The sequence below is a fragment of the Eleutherodactylus coqui genome, chromosome 5, assembly GCF_035609145.1.
Source record: "Eleutherodactylus coqui strain aEleCoq1 chromosome 5, aEleCoq1.hap1, whole genome shotgun sequence".
NCBI lineage: Eukaryota > Metazoa > Chordata > Amphibia > Anura > Eleutherodactylidae > Eleutherodactylus > Eleutherodactylus coqui.
In genome coordinates, this window is record NC_089841.1 from 5708169 (window position 1) to 5720686 (window position 12518).

At 47.9% G+C, this 12518-nt stretch overlaps 1 protein-coding gene across 1 annotated transcript in view; it reads left to right on the plus strand.

Moving 5' to 3' along the window:
• The first annotated feature begins 5797 nt into the window (after nt 1-5797).
• The window catches only part of LOC136627224 (uncharacterized), a 31372-nt gene continuing 24651 nt past the window's right edge, over nt 5798-12518 (plus strand). Inside the window, exon 1 of the mRNA XM_066602154.1 lies at nt 5798-5897. Coding sequence (XP_066458251.1) covers nt 5855-5897 — 43 coding nt within the window. The 5' untranslated portion in view covers nt 5798-5854. The remainder of the gene's footprint in view (nt 5898-12518) is intronic.

A 12518-nucleotide genomic window follows, 5' to 3' on the forward strand; every position in this document is an offset into this window, starting at 1 on the left:
GGCAGCCATCTGCCAGGTCCTTGGAAACTTTGAGGAGTCTACCCAGATGCTGAGCGGGGATGCTGCAATCATTAGTGTCACCATTCCTCTGCTATGCCTCTTGAGAAGTTCCCTGCAAAGCATAAAGGCAGACGCTTTGCACTCGGAAACGGAGGCAGGGAAAGACAGTATGTCGCTGGATAGTCAGAGCACCCTCATGTCTATATCTCAGCGCGTTGAGGAGGAGGAGGAGGGGGAGGAGCATGAGAAGGAGGGGGAAGAGACAGCATGGCCCACTGCTGAGGGTACACATGCTGCTTGCCTGTCATCCTTTCAGCGTGTATGGCCAGAGGAGGAGGAGGAGGGGGAGGAGCATGAGGAGGAGGGGGAAGAGACAGCTTGGCCCACTGCTGAGGGTACACATGCTGCTTGCCTGTCATCCTTTCAGCGTGTATGGCCAGAGGAGGAGGAGGAGGAGGATCCTGAAAGTGATCTTCCTAGTGAGGACAGCCATGTGTTGCGTACAGGTGCCCTGGCACACATGGCTGACTTCATGTTAGGATGCCTTTCTCGTGACCCTCGCGTTACACGCATTCTGGCCACTACGGATTACTGGGTGTACACACTGCTCGACCTACGGTATAAGGAGAACCTTTCCACTCTCATTCCCGAAAAGGAAAGGGGTTCGAGAATGATGCTATACCACAGGGCGCTGGTGGACAAACTGATGGTAAACTTCCCATCCAACAGCGCTAGTGGCCGAAGGCGCAGTTGCGAGGGCCAGGTAGCAGGGGAGGCGCAGAGATCAGGCAGCATGTACAGCGCAGGCAGGGGACCATTCTCCAAGGCCTTTGCCAGCTTTCTGGCTCCGCAGCAAGACTGTGTCACCGGTCCCCAGTCAAGGCTGAGTTGGCGGGAGCACTGTAAAAGGATGGTGAGGGAGTACGTAGCTGATCGCACGACCGTCCTCGGTAACGCCTCTGCCCCCTACAACTACTGGGTGTCGAAGCTGGACACGTGGCCTGACCTCCTGCTGTATGCCCTGGAGGTGCTTGCTTGTCCTGCGGCTAGCGTCTTGTCAGAGAGTGTGTTTAGTGCGGCTGGGGGAATCATCACGGATAAGCGTACCCACCTGTCAACCGACAGTGCCGACAGGCTTACACTCATCAAGATGAACAAAGCCTGGATTTCCCCAGACTTCTCTTCTTCACCAGTGGACAGCAGTGATACCTAAGCAATACGTAGGCTGCACCCGCGGATGGAAGCATCGTTCTCTATCACCATCAAAAACGGGGACCTTTTTGCTTCATCAATCTGTGTATAATATTCCTCCTCCTCCTCCTGCTCCTCCTCCTGAAACCTAACATAATCACGCCGAACGGGCAATTTTTCTTAGGCCCACAAGGCTCACTCATATAATTTTTGTAAACAATTTTTATACGTTTCAATGCTCATTAAAGCGTTGAAACTTTCACCTCAACCAATTTTTATTTTAACTGGGCTGCCTCCAGGCCTAGTTACCAATTAAGCCACATTAACCAAAGCGATTAATTGGTTTCACCTGCCCTCTTGGTTGGGCATGGGCAATTTTTCTGAGGTACATTAGTACTGTTGGTACACCAATTTTTGGGGCCCTCGCCTACAGTGTAATCCAATTAATTTTTAGCCCACCTGCATTACAGCTGACGTTACATCCGCTGTGTTGGGCAATGCAATGGGATATATTTATGTACCGCCGGTGGCTTCCTGGCACCCACCCATGCTGTGGGTCCACAGGGAGTTGTAACTGCATGTGTCCACTTCTAAAGAACCCCAGTCTGACTGGGGCATGCAGTGTGGGCCGAAGCCCACCTGCATTAAACATGACATTACTACCTCAGCTGTGTTGGGCAATGCAATGGGATATATTTATGTACCGCCGGTGGCTTCCTGGCACCCACCCATGCTGTGGGTCCACAGGGAGTTGTAAATGCATCTATTTCCACTTCTAAAGAACCCCAGTCTGACTGGGGCATGCAGTGTGGGCCGAAGCCCACCTGCATTAAACATGACATTACTACCTCAGCTGTGATGGGCACTGCAATGGGATATTTTTATGTACCGCCGGTGGGTTCCAGGGAGCCACCCATGCTGTGCGTGCACACGGAATTCCCATTGCGGAGTTGTACCTGCCTGTGACTATTTATAAAAAACTGCGGTCTGACTGAGGCATGCAGACACCTTGACAGAATGAATAGTGTGTGGCACATAGGTTCCCCATTGCTATGCCCACGTGTGCAGCTCCAGATGGAGGTGGCACAGGATTGGATTTCTCATTGCTTCTGTACAGCATTGTGGGCTATCGCCCCGCCCCTTTTAAAGAGGGTCGCTGCCTAGCCGTGCCAACCCTCTGCAGTGTGTGCCTGCTTTTCCTGTGGCAGACGCACTTATAAATAGACATGAGGGTGGCGTGGCATGAGGGCAGCTGAAGGCTGTGCAGGGACACTTTGGTGTGCGCTGTGGACACTGGGTCATGGGGGGGGGGGAATTGGCAGCATGTAACCCAGGAGAAGTGGCAGCGGAGTGTCATGCAGGCAGTGATTGTGCTTTGTTGGAGGTAGTGTGGTGCTTAGCTAAGGTATGCTTTGCTAATGAGGGCTTTTCAGAAGTAAAAGTTGTTGGGAGGGGGGGGCACTCTTGCCGCTATTGTGGCTTAATAGTGGGACCTGGGAACTTGAGATGCAGCCCAACATGTAGCCCCTCGCCTGCCCTATCCGTTTCTGTGTCGTTCCATCACTTTCTTGAATTGCCCCGATTTTCACAAATGAAAACCTTAGCGAGCATCGGCGATATACAAAAATGCTCGGGTTGCCCATTGACTTCAATGGGGTTCGTTACTCGAAATGAACCCTCGAGCATCGCGAAAAATTCGTCTCGAGTAACGAGCACCCAAGCATTTTGGTGCTCGCTCATCTCTAGTATAGGGGCAAAGGACGAGAACATCATCCTCCCACTATATAAGGTAAGCTGCAGGAAACTACAAAAGTTTAACATTCCATGTGGTTTTGTGGAACAGCGTTATCCTCCATGGGATTCATCGGGACAACCAGGAAGTGAAAGCCGCGTTGCCACCATCTTTGCAACCATTAATCAAGGAGTTTGGAGATGCCAACTTCGGCTTCTACTTTGTGGACGACAGCCTAAGAGGACCTCCGGCGAGTCTGTGACTTCCACTCAGCCATGTTCCATTGCCCCAAGTTTGTCCTGAGGAAACTCCCTACCTGGAAGGCTTATCCCAGCCAAGCGGCAGTCAGGAGCCAACTGATCTGAGCCGATGCAGGAGCAGGAGAATACTTCAGAGGATGCAGAGGTGAGAGCCTTTATGCTTGATAAAGACCGTTTGGTTGAAACATTGCTACTGTTTGGTCTGTGGAGGAATAAAGATTTTTTTCTGCTTTGCACCATGTATGCTGTCACATTCTCTTAGACACAATGGTGCTGGAACTGGTCGTCTGCTGTTATATCCCACCCATGCGGAGGAACAGCAAGTTGTGCACCTCGACACGTCAGTTGGAGCTCCAGCGTTGTATTCGGCTGACTGTGGAGTGCCTCTTTGTCAGAACAATTACTGACATCCTCCGACCCCTTTCGGTGATGAGTTGCTTCCATCCACAGGATCTCCTTTTGCTGGATGTTTTCCTTGATCACTCCATTCTCGTATACTTCTCTGTTACGTATTTCACAATCATTAACTGGCGAGCTCCGGTGGAACACGGAGACAGCGGGCATAAGTTTACCAAAGCACACACCACACATACCTGCACACATAGCAAATGGAATTACTAAAGAATGTACAAGGTATTAGTTCATGGATTGGCCAAGTCACTTAAGCCTGAAAGCCCACTTAATGGGTCCTCGTTGTCTCTCAGGTCAATACTCTAATAAGACAACTAACCCCATGAAACCTGCCCGGAAGCAGGGCGATCATCCTGATAGGGATGGCCCTGCGCTGGGACCAAAGGACCCAATTTGCCCAGAGACGGTAAACAATCCAGGCAGCACAAGACACAGTTCACACTAACACAGCATGGAACGTAGACACAACGGAACACGACTGTTCACACCCTATGTTTGGCAACCAGCTCAGACACACACGACACATGGCAGCTCACACCCACATAGCAACAAGGATGAATGCAAACACAAGGGGGAATGAGGAACACCAGATCCCTCGGGCCAGAGGGCTGATATATATATATGTAACAGACCAGGATGATTGGCTGACTGGAGTACAGCACACCCTGCCAGCTCAATCATGCCACATCTGTGGAAACCCACAGTACTGCAGTTCCCAGAAGCACAACCTAACACTCTCCTCATTGTTACATGAGAAACACCCCTGTGGTTGGCATTTAGGCCCGGCTAGTCTAGTACCGATGACCAGGCCTCGTTGGAAGTCGCTCAGATCGCTGAAACTGATTCTTGGAAAATGTGTCATGTGATTTTCGGTAAACAAAGTAATGTGTATGGAAGCGTGTCAATCGCCACCTGATACCATGTCTGGGGTAAGGATTGGGCATGTCGGGTTTCAGTGTGACAGATCATTTGCTTCTGTGGGAGAGAAGCGCATGCCAGAGGGGACAAAAGATCCTTAACCCTTTCATGGCCAGGGGTCACCGATGTACATGCGTCCAGGTCACATTTTGCAGTTCCGGTATTCCCACTTTCAAAAAATCATAACTTTAGTTTTTTTTCCAGTAACGTATCTTCAGGAGGGCTTGTTATATTCTTCAGTGGTTCCATGTAATGTACCATACAATGCATTGGAAGACGCTTAAAAATGGGAAAATATCCACTTGATGAGCTCTGGCTCATCACCCCAGTAAAAGCAGGGTCTGGATGGAGGGTATCCAGCAGGGACTCCAACAATAACTTTCGTAGACATCTTGCCTGGGGGAGTAGTCACGCTGGTCTTCCCCCCATCCACACAAGAGAAGGCACACTCTCTCCTGCTCAATAAAAGTTCCTTGCTTCCACTCCTAGGCACTCTCTAGAAGAAGACTACTCTTTGACTCTCTCAAGCAGAAAATCTCTTGCACTACACCTTGCAATCACATATATAGAAAACATGATCACATGACACACTACAATATACATTTTTCAGACATAACCCAGACAGTAACCCATTCAGTGCTGCAGAGGCCCAATACACATCAAATTCACTCACATACTGTAGAAGACACTGACAACACATAGGCACAAGACAAACACATTCATACTTATGGAGAGGCCCTTTTAACTCTGGGCCACTGCAGCAGTCTTGGTGATCTTCAAAAGTCCCCAGGCTGCCATAACATCTGGACAGAACCCCATGGATTCTTATCGCAGGGGGGAAGGGGGAGCAATTAGGACATTTAACCTAAATACTTAAAGGGTTAACAGCTCTGATCGGCAAATACCCACTGTGTTTGGAGCGGGTTCCACTCCCGAGCCCGCTCTATACACAGCATGTGCCGCATGGCACAGTTGGCACATGAATAGTTATATGTGTGTCACAAAGTGGTTAAGGGGCTCGGCCGAACGAGTGTTTGACCAACAACCATTGAATGTGTAAGGTCATCTGAAGAGCCCCAGATGCAGCGTGGTCACCGATGGTCCCGGGGTCGGCCTTATATCATAGATTCGGCTCTATTCGGCGTTTTTCCTCAGAGACTTATTTATTATTGCAAAAGAGGATATAAAAGTGAGTAAAGCATAAATTCTCTGTGGGGGGAGGGGGAGGGGGACTTCACGCTCTAAAATTAAACAAATTGAATCACTTTTGGTTTCTGGTGACACAGTTTCTGTGACTGACCCTCCGAGCGGAGGAGCTGGGTGAGAGCTGACCGCTGCTGTGATGGGGGTCCTCGTCCTGCTGTGGGGGCTGCTCCTTGGAAGAGGTGAGTGGAACTAATTGTGTAATGAGTAATCAGCTTCACTATTCCTCCCGGTTGACATCTTAAGTCTCTCAGTGGGTTCCAACAGCTGGAAAGTCACGACTTGAGAATGTGAGGCACACATCTACCAGCAGGGGCGCCCTCTCAGGCAGCAGTCTACGAGACGTCAGAGGGGCAGCAGGTTGCCACCGGCTGGTAGTTATTTTTTAACCAGCAATTAATGGTCAGTAAAAATAATTGCCTGCTGCGAGCTGCCGGTCGGCAACCCAACAGCCTGCAGCCGCGATCCGATGGCGGCAGAAGGGGCATTGGGATTGTAATCAAGGAGAATGTTCCAACCCTTAAATCTGGCCACACATTCGAGATACCGGCTTGCTGTGGGATGATTCGTACAAACCATCCCACCAACATGTCCCAAATGCATGGCCAGCTTAACCCCTTAGTTACCAGCTTTTTTGGTCCTTAAGGATCACGCAGTTTTCATTGTGGCAATGAAAAGGTCATCCATCAGTCGCTGACCGTATGAGGACCGGAACATTTTACTGGCCTTACTCTGAGGCACTTATAATGGGTTGTGGAACTTTTATTACATCATTGTTCTGTTTTCAAGCGTTCACCATTCAGTAAGGAGAACCTGATAACTTTATCTGATTACTGTGACACAAAGTTTATAGAGAGTTTTACTACTTCTGCACAATATTTGTATTTAAAGAAACCAGCAGACCGCATTGCTGCATTCTAAGACTCCGCTTTTACTGATGCCATTTTGCAGGCCCGATGCGGCTCAGTCAACTGAAAAACAGAAGTGCTCTGATCCTGGAATGTGGCGCCGCGCAAAACGTAATTTGTAATCAAGAATTGTTACATTGTACATGAGTAGTAAAGCAATAAAAGTTCTCTAACTTTGTTGTGATAATCGTACTGACTTAGACTAAAGGTAACAATGTTTATAGCACACGGCCAACACCAGAAAGACGAAGAATCAAAAGATGGCTATTTTGGCATTTTCTTAAAGTTTCCTGTAATTTACCGCGCTGAACAGATGATGTAAGATTTTATATTTTGGTTGTTATGGATGTGGTAATACCAATTAGGCCGCCTGCAGACGAGCGGGTCGGATATGGCAGCGAGGATTCTCGCCGCGGGACCCGACCCGAGCGCCTGCAGGGACGAGCGCGTACTCACCCGCCCCCGGCTCTTTCTTGTGCCGGCTGCCGGGCAGCCAGCGCATGCGCAGACCGGAGCCGGCGGCCGGCTGAGTGACGTTTCTGTGCAGGGCTCTGCGAGCCCCACACAGAAATAGGACATGCCGCGGTTTGTTTGCCGCACGAGATTTCACGCGACCAAACCGTGGCCGTCTGCATAGGATTGCGTATGTTAACGCAATCCTATGCAGGCTTTGAGCGGCGGAAATCCCGCGGGAAATCCCGCCGCGGGATTTCCGCCCGTGTGCAGGCGGCCTTATGTGTAGTTTTTTTGTGTTTTTTATTATTTCAATATTTAAGGCCTCGTGTGAGGGGAGGAACGTTTTTGATTATTTTTTGGAAAATCATTTAGATACCACGGTCAGCAATGACTGCAGCACCTGTGGGGTTAAATGGTGTAAAGTAGTGGTTAAATGAGCAAGTCATTATTTCACTACTTTTTGGGGGAAAAGCCCATATGTGACAATCGGAGAGCAAATATGCTTTCTGATTGATGGGGGAAAGATGATAAGGTGAACAAAGATTCATGCAAGAATCTTAGCTTTAAAATGACACCAAAACCCTGTATGTAGCCGCGATAGAACCGAAGCGATAGCCATTTAGAATAGCTGTGATGTTCCTTCGCTGCAGGGTGAGCAGAGCTCCTCCTAAATCGCAGGGGGGATAAGTCATATGATTAGGAAAATTTGCCTAATCACCTCTTCCTAACTAGTTCTCTCCCTGAAATCGGGATACATATTAACGGCTGCCAGGAGGAGACGCAGCTGCAGGTGACCCAGATGTGGGCGGACTTTCAGGAGTTGATTTTAATTGGTCATTGATTTGGAGAACCTCTGTAAAGAGACTTGGATGATCACAGCCCCCTTTAAGGCTACACACAGCAGATTTCGGGACCATACATGGGAATGTGAATTAGTTATCTACATCTAAATTGGCTTGTTTTATAGGAATCACTTGGATTTTTGCAAGTTTCACTGAGAGAAAAAGGAAAGTCGCAGATATTTCTGCTATAAATCTGCTGTGTGTGAATTCATGTTAATAGTAAAAAAACGGGCTCTACGTCCCAGCAGCTGCCATGACTGAGGTCACTGGTATGGAGTATGATGGGTCCGAGGCTGGGGAGAATGAGGAGGACATTGGAACGGCTCCCACAGCCAGGACTGAGCGCCCGGACCCACGTACTCAATGCTTTGTCCTCGTTTTGCCCCAAGTATGGTGTTTATCACTTTTTGGGGACTAATTGGTAACATAGCCCAAGAGCATGCCAAAGTGGAGTCCATACTTGTAAGATGGGGCTGAGGGGAGACGTGTAAGTCTTGTAGTGGATAATAATGGTGGACACTCACTGGTGCCGTCCTACGTGTATAATATTCATACTGCTAAGGGGGGCCCCAGAATAACAGACGTTGCAGTTGAACATGATGCTTTATTAAAGGGGTATTTCAGAACTTCTTTATTTTTTTTCTCTATTGATAACCGACAGGGATCCACCACTTGGGATCCCCTCCAATCAGCTGATTGTAAGGGCCATTGTCACTGTGGCCAGCAGAGGAAGCAGATCATGCATGCAACAGCGCCGCGGCCTGGGTTGGTATTGCAAACACAGCTCCCTTTAAATTCACTGGGAACTATGCCCGCAGCACCAACGAAGCCACCGCACTATGATCAGCGCGATCTGCTTCCTGAACTGACCACAGTGACAGCAGCCCCAGAAATCAGCAGTTCAGCGGGGATCCCAAGTAGGGAATCCTCACCGATCATCTACCTTTAGGTCCTCTAATCTGTTCATGACCACTTAATGTAAATTTATGTTGGTGCACTCGTGAAGTGTGTGTTTATTGTGCTTGGGTGTCAAGTCGGCTCCATACTTGGCGGCTATCAGCTGTTTCTGACAGCTGACACTAACTACTGGGATCAGAGTGAGCTCTCATCCTGACAGATATCTCTTTAGATGCCACAGATAAAGCTGACTGCACATCGAAACAACCAGCAGGAAGGGGACTACTTTCCCACGGCCCCTTGGCATACCTGCAACATGATCACAGGGTGCTGATGGGCTAGCATGGCAGCCCGGAGACTACTGAAGGCTCCCAGGTCTGTCACACATAGATGCCTATTGAGTCCTGCCTGTGACAACATCAAAAATTGCTATATACTGCAATACCAAAGTATTACAGTTTATAGTACAAGCAATCAAGTGATCACAAAATCCTCTGTAGGAACTAAACTAGTAATTATTAGGAAATTATAATACCAGTGTTTATGATGGCACAATGTGCCACACAGCTGTGCTACATGCACATCACACACACACAGCTCTATTACATGCATCCTGACCCCACACATGACAAACACAGCTCTGCTGCATCCTGATTCACACACACGGCTCTCCTACATGGTACAACCATTATGATTCTCACACATCACACACAGCTTTACTACATCCATCCTTACCCTGCACATGACAAACAGAGCTTTGATATATCCTGATTCACACACACAACTCTTCTACATGGTAAATTATGATCCCCACACATCACATAAAGCTCTACTACAACCATCCTGACCCCACACAAGACAAACACAGCTTGGCTCGTCCCACAGCAGTGACATCAGCAGAGGTCCATCAGCCCACAAGATCTCTGTGGTGGTGGTAGGTCAGTGTGCTCTGTCAGGACTGCTGAGTTGCGTCTGAGATATTAATGGCTTAGTTGTATTCTCAATTTGTTATTTTTGTCCTCCCCTTCCAAGAGCCCTAACTGTGTTTTTCTTCTGTTGGTCCGGCTCTGTGTTTTATATATGTTGTAGGACCTTTGATGACGTCACCAGGGTGCGAAGCAATGACATCACCAGGGGCGGAGCATGATAATCACTCACATACGACAAGTGGTCGTTAGTAGTTTGATGATAGTGTAAAAAAAGGTTTTGATAATGTCTTATCAACAGTAAAAAAAAAAAAGCTGAAAATATTTTAAATTGATGGGCAGGAGATGTAAGCAAAAAAGTGTCTGTAGAATGATCCTCCCAGGGCAGGAGATGTGAAGATGTCTAAAGGATGATGATTATCCTGGGAGAAGACGTAGAAGTGTATGCAGGATGATGATCCACCTAGGGCAGGAGACGTGAAGGTGTCTGACGGATGGCGATCCACCCAGGGCAGGAGACGTGGAGGCGTCTGACGGATGGCGATCCACCCAGGGCAGGAGACGTGGAGGCGTCTGACGGATGGTGATCCACCCAGGGCTGGTTACGTGGAGGCATATGACGGATGTCGATCCACCCAGGGCTGGAGACGTGGAGGCATCTGACCGATGGTGATCCACCCAGGGCCGGAGATGTGGAGGCATCTGATGGATATTGATCCACCCAGGACATAATAAATTCATAATAAAAAGTCAAAACAAAAAAAAAACTAAAACATCTCTGGGATCGCTGTGTTCATAAAAGTCCAATCTATCAAAAGGACACATTATTTATCACACGGTGAACATCAGCAGAAAAAAATAAACAATGTTAGAATTGCGTTTTTTTTGGTTACCCTGTAAATGTAATAAAAAGTGATCAAAAAGTCATATGTACCCCAAAATGGCACCAATAGAAATTCGTGGATGTCCCACAAAAAGCCGCTCTCACACAACCCACCGATGGAAAAATAAAACAGTTACGGCGGACTGAAAATAATTACATTTTTTAAGACATTTTATTTTCTACAAGTAGTACAGTAACCCCCTAAGAACGAGGATATACAGCTTGTACTGTTGTGATCGGACTGTCACACGGGATAAAGCCAGCGGGTGCGCCGTATAAACAAGACCCCAGTAATAATGCTAAATTGCATTTTCCCGATCTCACCCCACTTAGAAATGTTAATAAGCTTTTTAGTGCATTATATGTTACATTATATAGCATCATTGAAAGATACAACGGCCGGCAAAAATCAACAAGCCCTCCAACGGCGATGGATAAATAAGAGTTATCATATTCTTGAAAATGGGGAGGAAAAACTGAAAAAGAAAAGTCTGCGTTCTTAAAGGATTAAAGTGGTTGTCGGGTTACAAATAGAGATGAGCGAACGTACTCGGTAAGGCCGATTTCGCAATCGAGCACCGCGATTTTCGAGTACTTCACTACTCGGGTGAAAAGTACTCGGGGGCGCTGTGGGTGAGTGGGGGGGTTGCAGAGGGGAGTGGGGGGGAGAGGGAGAGAGAGAGAGGTCCCACCTGTTCCACGCAGCTACCCCCCCGCTCCTCCACGCCACGCCCTGCCCCCCGGCGCCCCCGAGTACTTTTCACCCAAGTAGTGAAGTACTCGAAAATCGCAGTGCTCGATTGCGAAATCGGCCTTACCGAGTACGTTCGCTCATCTTTAGTTACAAATTAACTTTTTAACATGAGAGCCAATGATGAAACAATAATGAAAAGGTACTTACCCTCCTCAGCACTGCAGCTCATTGATCTCATGGTCTCTATTGACAGTGGAAGTCAGGTGGCCATAGCCTGCCAATCTGAGGCCACAGGGACCCTAATCGGAACTCCTAGCATGATGGCGTCCGGGATGTGAGCGCTAATGCCATAAGAATGGTTTGTCCAAAGTGATGCTCTCGCCTCTGATTGGCAGGCAGCAGTCACATGACTTATGCTGTCAACAGAAACCAGGAGAATTGCCAGTCTGTAGAGCTGGGGCTCTGGGGCTGAAGAGGGTAAGTATCACCATTTGTTTTATTGTGTTAACCCTTTTGACTCTAATTCTAAAATGTTAATTGGGACTGGCAACCCCTTTAATAGTCAGAATATTCCTCTTTGTACATTTGATGTCAGGCGGCTGCTCTCTGCTCAACCTGCAATTGACTTTTATATAATTTCTCTATGGAAACTATAGAACTAAACCAAAACCTCTGCATTTATCCCCAACACTAGAATATCTGCTGTAAGATGGGTGCAAAATACAGATACTCAGATCTACTGTGCCTACAGACTCGCTTCACCTGGGTGCAGGGGCGGGATAGAACCCCACAGCAGTGCCCATCCTCAAGCCATCCTGACGAGAGATCACAAGTGACAAATCTATATAAAACAGGCTAAACATAAATTCTGTTTGCTGGTTCAAACATATCGTGTGCATTGGGTGAATGTCTGGGCCATAATAGGTACCCATAGCGGTGCCCATTCTGTGTATAACACATGCGCACATTGTAAGCTGGGAGAATGTGCACTCAGGCCTTTTATGGCGTTCTATAACAGGAGAATTTTTAAGCTTACCTTTAGTTGAGTTCTCCACAAATAGCAGCAGCTGTTATGGGGAAATTACCAGGAAATGGGACCTTATTACATCATGTTACTATCCACAAATTTGGGGAAATTTTTTTTGAAGAATATTTAGAAATCTTGCATTTTCCGTGGAATCACTAGCGGGTGTGTGA